Consider the following 12,466-nt stretch of genomic DNA (forward strand, 5'->3'; position numbering starts at 1 on the left):
ACTCTACGTCACAGCGTAGTTGCACTACGTCTCTGCGCAGTTGCTCTTTCTCTTTACAATGTCACTGAGCTGCTTCTCGCACTGTACCGTCCCAGGAAGATGGCGCGGACGGATGCGAATTCTGAGAGTGAAGGAAGTGTGGTCGAGAAGGTGAGTGATGGAGGTTGTAGAACCGACTGTGTCTATGCGCCTGTCTGAGGTAAAGTTGCTCCGGGTGATGCCAGGTGCAGGTTCAGCTCTCCAGCTGCAGCTGGTGCCGGTGTTCGTTACGGTGTTGGCGTAACAGCAACGAATAATAGACTCAAAATGGCCGTAGTAGACCTAGCAGGGTGTTGTGCCGTGGTAAGGATCCAGTCATGGTGTCGTATTGCTTTTGCGTTGCTCGGACGAGAGGTGCCGTCGCCGGTCGTGGCAGAGACGGAGCGTCGACCGCATCTCCCGCACTGTAGGTAGGTTTCGGTGCGCTGTTCCTAGCCCGGATATGGCCAGGTCCCGATCACTTCCGACAGAGGACCGACATGCGCGGGCGCCTCCGTCGGCCCTCTTCTCACGGGCGCGGTGACAGCTGGTGTACGTGCGTGGTCAGGTGTTTGGAGAGGTAGTCAGCTCGAGCGAAGCACTTACCGCAAGCCTCACAATGGTACGGCCGCTCGCCGGTGTGGATGCGTAGGTGTCGAGTCAGGTCCGACTTGCCACCAAACGCACGGCCACAGAACAGGCACACGAACGGACGCTCACCGGTGTGCTTGCGGACGTGAAGCTTCAGGTTCTCCTTCGACCGGACGCATTTGCCGCAGAATGGGCAGGCGAACCTGCGGTCGCGCTGTTTCTCAGCTGCATCCACACGCAAGAAGTTCAATATGGAGGCCTCCTGAGGGTCCAATCCCAGCAGCCGGTGATGTGGTATCGTTTCCGCGTTAATGAGGCTGTTGAGCGTGTGACTGAGCGAACCGGGAACTGCCTGCGAACTGCTGCCGGATGGTGCGACACCATGTTGGAGTACGTTGTTGCCTGAGACACCTGAGGTACTGCTCGATTCGGCCTCCATCGAACGGACGCTGCTAGCGTGGTGGTGTTGTTGATGGTGACTTGTCGTACCAGCAACAGCAGCAGCTGCAGCTACGGCAGCTGCTGAAGCCGCCTGGTAGCGCTTTAGCTCACCTGCCAACAGCGTCTCGCAGGCTGCGTCCATCGGCGACAGGCCTGTTCTGGAGGATGCGCTGCTGCTCGTCTGACAGCTGCCACCACTGCCGCCATTACTGTAGTGCGTCGAGATGCCATTGCTATGGCAGGTGGCACTTCTGGTGGAGCTGCTAGTGCTGCTGGGGGCTCGGTTGCTACTGCTGCTGATTTTGGGCTGAGTTTCGTCGGTAGAAGCCGTCGAAGGAGCTACCGAGTCGGTGCACTGTGTCGAGCTGGCTCCAGACCCTGACGGTTGGTTGAGAGCGGAATCAGACACTGTATCATCCTGTTCATCACCACTAGCTGCTACTGTGCTCTCTGCTAGCTCTACACCACCTTTTTCTGACGTACTCGACCCACCCACGTCTCCGGTCACACTCTCCGAGTCTCCGTCACGCTGGTCAACGATCACTGAACCACCTCCAGAAGGTTCACTACCCTCGTTGGTGCTAGACACAGCCGGCTCACTGTCCGCAGGCACCGTACCAACACCTGCACCTGAAGCCTTCTTACCGTGGAGTCGCTCAAGCGCATGGTTCAGCCGGTGTTTCTTAAACGACTTCAGATAACGGAACTGCATGCCGCAGACGTCACACGTGAACAGCTTGTCGGCAGGTACGCGACTTCTACCACCTGGATCGGCTCGGTGGTGCTTCGACAACACCGTCCGATAGCGGCAACACGCGTACCGACTCTTCTGACCGCACAACCCGCACAGATACGGCTTGTCATCGTGAATGGTCAGGTGCGGATGCTGCAGTGCCGAGTGCTGCTCCAACAGCCACGCGGACGGAAAATTCGCCATACAGATGTGGCACTTGGTGTCGGAACCGGACGCCGGTGTTGTCACCACTCCAGTGCCCGATACCGGTGTCGGTGAGCTGAGCTGACGTACGTCGCGGAATAGTGACATCGTCTCATCGCATGGTGTTGATGACGAGCTTCCGGTAGGGGGCGCTGTTGCGTTCTGCGAGGTGACTGCCTGGGATGGCGGTGCCTGCGATGACATCGGTGGAGGTGGCTTACGCAATAGCAAATCCTCGCCACCTCCATTATGGAAGCCTTCCTTCGTGAGGCCATCGCGCACGCGGATCATCGTCATAGCTGCTTTGGGTGAGGTGCTACTTGCACTCAACGTCTTTGACGAGCCATCTGCGACTTCGAAGGGGTTCCCGCTGGTGACGGTAGTGGCTGCGTGCAAGTTCAGTGGCTCCTTACAGTCATCTGGCAGGGATGAAGGTGCAGTTGGGGAGCTGCAAGGACCATCACTGATCGAGCCACCACCAAAGAGTAGGCTGCGGTAACGGAGGGCTTCTTCAGCCAACGCTGACTGGTGGTGTAGAAGTGACAGCAAACGCTGCGGGTCTGTATCGAAGAGCCCAAGTCCGAGTGGGGCGAAAGGAAACACGAACGGGATGGCTCCAACTGCTGCTCCTGGAAAGCCGATGATTCCTGCAGGAGGGGCTGACTTGATGCCAGATCTAGGATATCCTCCTTGGCCGATCAGGAAGCGACTGAGAGACTGGAAAAGAAGAGAAAAGAAGAGAAATGAGCTCACAGATTCTTACTGAACACTCAACATTTAACACTGTATTGCTACTACTGGTGTACTACTCTGTACAATCAGCTGTCATCAGTGAGAAACGCTTCCGCCGGTCGATGCATTTCAGTTTTTAATTTATTTTCCATTTTCTTTTTGGTGATTTATGTGTTTTTTGTCTTGTCTTTTTATTTTTGCCGTTTTTTCTTCATTTTCCAAGTTTATTCATATCGCTTTCCTGCTTTCTTACTTTATTCTGTCGCTGTCACTTTCCTTCCTTTCGCCCGCACTGCCACATATTGTTACATTTAATCGATTTTCCCGCTCGTTTTCTTTCTTTCTCTTCCGCATTCCTTTTGCCATATCCAGTGTTATCTGTTTGATGCTGTTTGTATTCTAATTTTAGCTCACAGCTTGACTACCACCTGCCTTCGTCCTTCCTGCTCGTCTCTGCTGGGGAGGGGGCTTACTACGGGTTCAATGTACTGTCGCTGGATGTGCCGCTCACCAGATCCCTATCGATAAGCTTCGAGCTCGCCTCGATCTACCCTCGAGCTTCTGCACCGATCCAGCTCGCTACGGTCCCACCAACACTCTTAGCTACTGCCTAATTGAAGTTGGAATTGCATACTTAGTAATTACTTTTTTGTGTGTCATATTTCTTCACTGTGAATTCACCCAAACTGTGCGACACACTTTCACCTAGTCATATTGCGTCATTTTCTGCTTCCTTTTTCCTTCCTATCCTTTTCTTTTGTGTTTCTCTTTCACTCTCGTGATTCTGGTGCAGCTTTGAGAGGCTGTTTAACTTGTGTGTGCCTTTTTTTTTGTTTCACTGGATCTTGAAAGTAAAGCCTCAAAGCCAAAAGGAAGTACGGCCGCCTTAGGCGGTTTGATCAGGATGCACCGACGCTTATTTCTGCCACCATCGCACAAGTCAGAGCCGCTGGTCACATCCGTTCACCCACTTCTACTGTTATGTCACTGGGTTGGTTGTATTTGTTTGTTTCTTTTATTTGCGTATTTTTGTTTCCTTTTTTTTACACCTATGATATGCATTTTCAATTTGTTGCTCTCATTGATCGTTTCTCTTTATTTTATGTGTTTTTTTCTCTTCATTTTTTTATCAAAACAGTTCCACATTTCCTTTCCCACCGCCCGAACGCACCCAGTACCCCCTTTTGCCCTCTCTCCGCTCCCTTCTCAACAGCGCCGGGTCGCTCGGTTAGTCGGTAAACGTGAGGAAAAGCTACTGCCTCATTTTGTTTCTTTTTCCTCAATTTTTTTCTCATCTCATATTGCTCCTTTCCTGTCTAATCATGTCCCAGACTCCAGAACAAGCACGTCCACCCAATGCCGACCCCTCTTATCACCCCCCGAGCGGTTGCGTGTTTTAAATGTGTGCATGCGTTTTATTTCATTTTCTTTTTGTTTTACAATTAATTTCGTGCAGCGATATTTTTGCAATCAAATGTATTTTTTTGGGGAGGTTTGTGCTATATATTTTTTTCATTCATCCTTTAAATGTTATTAATTCTAAATGTTTTGCCAGTTTAAAGCGTTGTTCTTTGATCTCCCGCCCGTCGCCGCCTGTCGCTACGCTAATCGCGGTGTAATTATTTGTCTAGCAATTGTAGTGAGTGATTAAATGTTCGCGCGTGTATGTGTGTCCCTCCGTCTGTGTGGGAGCGTTTGTGTGTTCCCTAATTCGTCTCGAATGTGACGTTCTCGTTCAATTTTCCATTTTCCCGCTAGTGTGCGATTTCCAAACATTCAATTTTCCGATTCGATCGCTTCCAACTTTCGTTCGCGTCTCGCCTTCTGTTGGTATTGCTTCTGAGGGGTTCCCTGGGCAGGGCTAGTGCAACTGATGGGCCTGGGTGGAGGGATCTGACGCCGGCATGGGAAGAGAAATCCTTCAGCTTTGGCATCGAGCCATTCAGACAATCGACATCTTCAACAGCTGATGTAACAGCGGATGTAACAAGTAAGTGTAAAGAGCGATATCTGCAAGGATCTCGCATTCTTCCGGACGCTAGTGTGATCATGCAATGCTCAAACGCTCGCAAACAAATTGTAACAGCCGTGTGCGATGGTTGGTAAATAAATTGAAGCTGCGAGCTTAACCGAACAGCATGCTCATGTCCTTAAAATGCAATTTTATCGGTTTTATGCGATGAGATTCAATTCTCTGCGCTTCAGCAACGCTTGGAAAGCATTTGCTCTCTTCTGTAACGCATGTTGAGGATACTTGAACATGGCCCTCAATGAGCTTTCCTGCAACTCCCTCCTACCTCCTACGCCACGCATGTTGCACTAGCTCCGGTATAATAATATAATATGACTGTCAACACTCGCGTCTCCGCTTCTACTTCAGGTAAAAAACTAAAGGCTCCTGTTGTTCGCTATTGTATATCGTTCAGTGGTTTGAAGGACACGTTGTATAACATTGTCTGGCTAGTATCGGTAATATATATTGTAACTTGGGTTCTCTCGCATTCGACCCAGCTGCTTGTATAAAAAGTACTAACAAAATCAATCTGGTTCTATTGCAATATGCGTTCACTCTTTCCCTCCCACTTCTCTTCCCTCCCATAATCCCACCCGCTGTAAATAGAGCACTTTAAGTAAACTGTATGGCATCTGTTCCCTCGCAAATCGCTCGTTCCTGCGTTTCGCTGGTGTGTGTGTGTATGTGCGTGTGTATCAGTGTCCGTATTCCGACACTTCCTTTACCTTGTCCGAGGCAATGTCCTGCATTTTTGCGCTCTGTAACCTACAAGTTCTACTGCGGTTGGAGCACCAATACACCAGATTCCGATGTGGATGTGGAGGTGTCCTTGTTTTTTTCTGCTCCTTTCCCGCCAGGACTACTAACCTCCTGAAGGATCCTTCTGCCATTAGGGCCACCTGCTCGGTTGATAGTACGATCTCTTTCCGGTTTTCTTTTTCGGCTTATCACCTCTATCACAATCACTCTTGCGCTCACGTTTAAGCTCGACAGCTTGTATATCGCGCGGTCATTGCACTACCTGCCACGTCTTCTTCTACGTTTTCACTTGACGCATCCTGCTCCACAATCGAACCACACCGTTTGAGTCCCTTCTCTACAGCATATCCTTGGGTGTTTTCGGGTTTCAGTGTGACTGACTTTGTGTGAGTGTTTTTTTTTACAAATTGCCTCCCACGCTTATCACTGTAATGCACGCCAACGAGGAGACTGGGAGAGGGGGGTTTTCGAGCCATCCATGCTCATTGTGTGGATCAGCCGCCATTTTGTCCACACCTCAAATTGATGCATTCCTGTCTTTAACCATGCTATCTGCTTCTCTGCTCTTGCTAAAGATATAATTGATATTTTATTTGTATATGTTATTTATAAACATATGTATACATGTACACACATATAAATTTACATTTATACATGTATAAATATATAAATATTTGAATAAATAAATATACATGTATATATGTATGTATATACGAATGTTTTATTTTTATTTTATATTTTACTTTTTTTATTCCAGAACAGGCACTACAGTGTGTATGTGTGTGAGGGTGTGTGCGTGCGTGTGTATGTGGGTGCATGTGTGTTTGCGCCATCATCTACGCCCTCTCCGGGAAAGATAACGTCGAAGGACATTGCTTATTGCAACATCTGCGCCCACACGTGACTTATGGCTACGGTCATCAGAGTACTATTTCACCCACACTTCCACACACCCACACCCACTCACGTAAACTATAAGATTAAAATGAGCTCGATTGCAACGAAACGAAAGGATTATCCGTGGCTTTGCTCCTCCGGTTGGGCCGCCTCATGGCGGTTGGGTGTTTCGCCTGCGATTATTCCCCTTATACTTCTTTGTTCCACTAATTTACACCGTCTTCGAACTGTTCGAACACGTGATTTTCTTGGTACTGTTTCCGTCTGTTGCTTCTCTTGTCTCCTATGAAGAACCTAGTCGTTTATGGGTTTAGTCAGTTAAAGCTTGGCACTCAAATTAACGGTTCGTTTTATTATTGTTATTTTTTTTGCTGCTTTATGGAGTGAGTGTGTTTCTGTTATCATTCTTGAATGTTTGCACGTGTAAGTGTGTGTAATTGTTTTCTGTGAGCTATTGTCTCCCTATCCCACCCCAGTCTGATGAACAGACGGTTTCTTAGGTTTCAGGTCGATATTAGATGAGGGAAACAAAGGTAACAAAGGTACATCAACTTCAGATCACCAACTCAAAACAGTATCTTAGATCGGCAAGATGGGGTTCCGTGGTAGTGGGCTGCGGTTTTGTTGGTTGTATTGCATGCTGATATGAACAAAACAAACGAACAAAAAATAACACAAAGCTCTGCTGTAAGTATTCAAATCCTAGGTCTAGATCAATTCGACTTTAGCCCTCCTCCTTTGATGTGGCTGCTGAGTTAAATGTATTCTTGCATGTACTCGTACTGTTGTATTCTGAGTCAAACAACTGGTAAGAAACAATAAGGAACAAAAAGAAACAACGGAATGATAAAGTAATGGAGTAGTCGGAAGATGTTGTAAAAAAGAAAGCAATTTGCTATGAAACAAAAAAATCAAATGATAGCGGAAGAACAACTGAATGAAAGAACGAAGAAACAACTCAAAATTGATGAACGACACACGAAAACTGATGAAAAGCATCGCCAAACGATGGGAATATAAATCAAACAACAGAAATAGGAAACAAACCGAACTAAATCCAAACACAAAAAACCTATCGGTTTCAATTTCTTTATTCATTTCCTCGCCACTTAACTCAATAAGTTTTCTGTACCTTATTTTTTTGTTGTTGTTTTGTTTTTCCGCAATCTGTCTGATTTTTCTTCTAATGATTTTCTTCTCTCGCGCTACATAATTCTGCTCTTTATTCATTCTTCGCTCATAGTCCTGCTGTCGTCGTTTGTCTTACACTAATTTGCTGTCCTCAATTTATGGATTATTTCTATTTTCCCTTTCGCGTTTCTTTTTCTCTTGCTATTTGTTTTGCTTCCACATTTTCTTTATTCTCACTATCCCATGCATTTGCATTAAGATATACTATTTATTCACCTTTATTAGTTTAATGTATTTGTTTCTTCTTCATTTCCTCGCCAACCCTTCCCCATTTCCACCCACAGTTTTGCACATGGTTGATGTTTTGTGTTGCTTATTGAAGTCTCTACCCATTTTTAAAATTGCTTTCTCTTAACAGTTTCATATAAGTTCACATCTGCCTGGCTGCGTTCGTTTGTATGTTGTGTTGATATTGTTGCGCCGTCTTCTTCCTGATCTCCCTTTCTCCTCTTCTTATCGGTTGGTTTTGCCCCACCGGAGAGGAGCACTTGTGAAAGATATTCCGGGATTCGGTTCTGGCCAGGCGCAGCCACCCGCGTTATGCGAGCGTCTATATTAGATTGAGCTACATTATTTCATAGTCGGCTATCGTATCCTCCTTTCTTTTTCTCTTCTTCCTCGCAACCCTTCCACACGCAGGGCTGTGAGGAGCTCACAGTAGTTTGACACATACAAAAAAAGAATAAAAGTAACGTTAAAGGAGTAATCATCGTAATCATAAAAAGAGTTTACCAGTTCTATTGTTTTATCTGCACTGCTCTATTGTATTGTATTATTCACCATGTGGTTTAACCTGTTTCTGTTACGGCTTGTATATGTATATATTTTGTTTTAAATGTGTATATATATAATTACACATATATGTATATTTATATATGTATATATTTCAACGGAAGTCGTATATAGTTGTATATTTGATTCTATTGTGTAACGGAAACGACGAACAAAACAAGAAAACCGCTCAGCGTGTATGTTTCTTTTCCTTTTTTATCTCTTTTCCCTTTTTTTTGTATTGTATTGATCTTCTCTGCCATTGTTTCACTTTCTTCTTTTTCATTTTTATTCTACACTAGAGAACATATTCCTTTCGCTTACTCACGAAGTGTATAAGAATGCGCTTTCATGCAAACTGGGTGGTGGTGTATATATATAAAGATTTTTTGTTATACGCTTCTAAAGTGTCTGTGCGTGTTGCAGTATCCGTGTGCGGGTACAAAAAGGTCACGAGATGGTGTGTATGTATGTGTATATGCATTCGTGTGTTGGTTCCAAAAAATGGGCTTCCGCAGGATACAGGGTTGTTGTAATGAGGGATGGAGAAATAACACAGGATATATCGTTGTGAGGGAAAGCCTTGGATGAATGGGATTGGGTGGTTAGTACTGTTGTTACACAGCGTATGTGTGAAATCCCGTGCAATATGTGTAGCAGTGTGTGCCGGCGCGGTTGCACACGAGCCAGTACCATTCGCGCTTTTCGATTTGTTTCGCGAATCTGATTTACTGCCGATCGCTTAGATTCCTTTTCTCTGAATGCACATCCACATCTCTTTTCTTCTCTGGCTGTCTCGTTCACCTATCCCAATGTAATTAATTTGTACGTTCTGTAGAATTGATCAGTATTCCACCGCAATCAGTGCATACGGATGTGCAAATTTCTCGTTTATATTAGTCCTACTATAGTTCATTCACTACTAACTAACCCATGTTTTGCACTCGAGGCTCTAGATTTGCTGATTGTGAGTATCCTGTTCAACTGCCGCACCTCGATAACGCCTGTCGTTGCTACCACCTGTAAACAGGCTGGTTCTATCGGGACTGGGATTTACCATATCTTGTTTGTGAATGTTTGTTTTGTTGCATTCGTGTAATCATGTGTGTGTGTGTGTGTGCATATGTGTTTGGGTGTGTGCTTTATCTGCCTATTGATACGTTATGGAAGAATTTGAGTTGCCCTGAGCTATTATTACATTAATCATCTGTTGATATCCTGCATGTCTGGTTACTTGCTTTGTTTGTTTGTTGCTTGGTTGGTTTGGTTGGTTGGTTTTGTAATTATTCGGTTCGTTTACATCCACCTACTTCACACATCTATGGTAATGCATATCTTTCTTGCTTATTGCATTTCTGTTGAACGGTGTTTGATTTTTTTTTCTTGATTTTCTGAACGGGTTTTTAAAGGAGGTAAGGTTAAAAGGAAAATGCGGAGATGTTTGCCTTACTAGTCTCCTTCGGTATTGGGAGCTTGAGGCTGGTCCAGTTTGATCGAGGAGTAAGTTCTGTTCTCTAGCGTTCTACGTTCATCGCTGTCGCTGTGGCGGGGGAAATCTTGTACGAGGAGTCTTGCGTTAGGATTAGACTTACGAAAATCAAGCAGAGTCTAACGGATCTTGGTGGAAAGCAACGTTCAAAGACGGATGTTTTGAGGAGTATGGGACTAATTGGGTTTACTTAGTACTTTATAGAGGAGTGCCTTATTTGAACATTCCAAGGCTTGACCACGGTTCCGGTTTAACTAAATTACATGAGCTTCTAACCTCGATTGATCAGAAACCGAAATGAAACATCGAAATCTTGTAGACTCTCGTTAGCCAGCTCCTCTCGCTTACGTACGCTGCGTATGTGAGGAGTAGGTGTATATGCATGTCGCTGTATATGTGTTTGTGTGTGTTTCTTGTGTTGTCCTATATGGTATTGATCGATATGTGCTACTTCTAAAGTTAAAATAGTACCAACTAGTAACAATATGCACAGTCGTGAGCATTTGTCCGCTCCGTCCTGTTCCGTTTTTTTGCGGTGGCTGACTTCCCTGGTTGTGCTTGTCCTTTCTGCTCTAACTCTCCTTGTTGCTTTGTTCCATTATATAAGCGCCGGAGTGGTCTTTTGTTGGTTGGGTCTGCGCGGAAGCGTCGGCGATTTTCAATACGAAACCCTCTTCATCTTTTCAACCACACATCCCCAGCTGCTCGGTGTGAGTGAGTGCGTACTTTGCTACCAGAATTGAAGCCATCTGTACCTAACAGATCCTACACCTTTTATGTTGATTATACGACCTGCTACTTATGCATTGTGACAGACGGAAGCCACACTGTCAGCTTCACAAATTAAACGCCGTACATCGATGCGGCTCTGTCGGTCTCATCACCAATAAGGAAGCAATCGTAGCTGCACGAAGGAGCAAACCAAACCGAAGCTGATAATGTCAGATAACAAACTACATCTAAACACAGGAGGCGATGGGTTAATTTTGAATTTAGACTAGATTTGTTTGCCGAAAAGTGAGTGCACGCGCTACCTGCCTACGCCACGTGGTAAAAAGTGGTGAGTCTGTCAAGGCATCCGTGATGGGCGAAACAAAGCCAAAAGTTTCTCGTGTGTGTTCTGCTTTTGTTGTTTGTTCCGTGTGTGTTATTTATTTATTTTTGTTTGCCTTCGCCTTTTTTGTCTCTCATTTAGTCGCCCCATTCCCACTTATACCTTACTCGCTCCTCCGTTTTACCAGCGCAGAAAGTCGCACGCAGCGAGCATTCATTCATCTGTCAACTTGTAACGTAGTAGCTTTCTTACCTTTTTACACTTTAAATTTTTGTAATTTTTTAATATCTCAGTTCCAAAAAGTTACAGCCAATTGTTTGTCTCCCTTGCGTTAGATTTGAGTTTCTTCTTAGTGCCAACAACGTGTCGCTTGTTCTAAATTTATTGGTAGTTAATCTTTTTTATCTCCCTCTTCGTTCGCACCGTTCGCCGTCGGCGATTCGTTTTTACCTGCGATCGCAGAAAAACATACACAACACGATTCGTGCCTGTCTTCAAAATTTTCCAATGAAAAATGATTACCCTTCTCTCTTGGGTCGACGACTTTGTTTTGTAATTTTATCCACTTTTGCAATGCTTAGTTTTGCTCGTTCTTTTACTGTGCTTATCCTGTTTGCCACGTGAAGCTTCTTTTCTTATCTTAAACTCTTCTTGCTTGCTTTCTTCCGTTTCTCTGCTTTGTTTGTTTGTTATCCTTTTTTTCGCAATGCTATTTTAAACTCAATGTGTTATTATCGAAATCACAGATTATTGTTTATACACACACCATTTCTTACTTGTGCCATACATCTTTCGCGGGTTTTGCGACTTAGTATTGCATGCTTTTGTTTTTTGTTACGCAATTCAGTTTATTTTCTGTGTTTCTTTAATTGTTATATGCGTACACACACACGCGCGCGCGCTTAGCTTTTACATAGCTAATTGTAAATGTTGATTTTCATTGAATGCCTTAGTAACGTTTTTTAATTATTTATTTCTTTTTTTTATAACTCTAACTGCCGAAATAGGAAACACATAACTGTTTATTTACACGAAGAACAAAAGGAAACTAAATATTTATTAGTCGAAATCTATTTTCATGAAGCAGTGAAGAAATAAAGATAAAACAATTTCACGCTAGCTGGGTGCTCTGGTTAAGCTTGGAAAACATACAAACAGATTATGAACCTAATATCGAAAGAACAACTCCTCGAAATCCAAACGCCAGGCGAGGTTGCATTCTAAATTATTTGATATACTTGGTGTATGCCACCGATTGGTGTACGATCGTTGGCGCCAGTGTTGTTTAATCGAAGCTATGGTTATTTGGCTCTTAATTTCTTACGGATTACGATTTTTATATATAATTTTTCATATGTTTTCGGCTCGCTATGTTTCCGAGAGTATATTGAATAGTTTCTGTGTTTCGCATTCGCTTCCTGCATTTCGCTTCCAGAGGCACTATAAGCTAGAAAATGTCCAACGGTACCGGTGGAAATATTGTTTGATTGTTGGGAGAAGCGTGCAGTGATCTGCGACATCGTTTCTGCCTTCTTCTTGTACTGAGCACTGAGTAACTTTAGCTTCAATACC

The 12,466-nt window shown here is 44.6% G+C and overlaps 1 protein-coding gene across 1 annotated transcript; it reads right to left on the reverse strand.

The window, feature by feature from the left end:
* Positions 1–547: 547 nt before the first annotated feature.
* Positions 548–5,482, reverse strand: LOC128728494 (zinc finger protein 16-like). The gene is made up of 2 exons (XM_053822119.1): positions 5,459–5,482; positions 548–2,704 (listed from the first exon to the last, which is right to left on the reverse strand). The coding sequence occupies exons 1-2, from the start codon at positions 5,480–5,482 to the stop codon at positions 548–550; spliced, it is 2,181 nt and encodes a 726-aa protein (XP_053678094.1).
* Positions 5,483–12,466: the final 6,984 nt, after the last annotated feature.

This window comes from Anopheles nili, chromosome X (genome assembly GCF_943737925.1).
Source record: "Anopheles nili chromosome X, idAnoNiliSN_F5_01, whole genome shotgun sequence".
NCBI lineage: Eukaryota > Metazoa > Arthropoda > Insecta > Diptera > Culicidae > Anopheles > Anopheles nili.

Excerpts from the sequence above, each read along its gene's own strand:
- LOC128728494 (XM_053822119.1), bottom strand. The coding sequence starts at position 5,482 with ATGCAGGACATTGCCTCGGACAAG. Across the intron at positions 2,705-5,458 it reads AGGACATTGCCTCGGACAAG|TCTCTCAGTCGCTTCCTGAT; the intron begins GTAAAGGAAGTG and ends CTTCTTTTCCAG.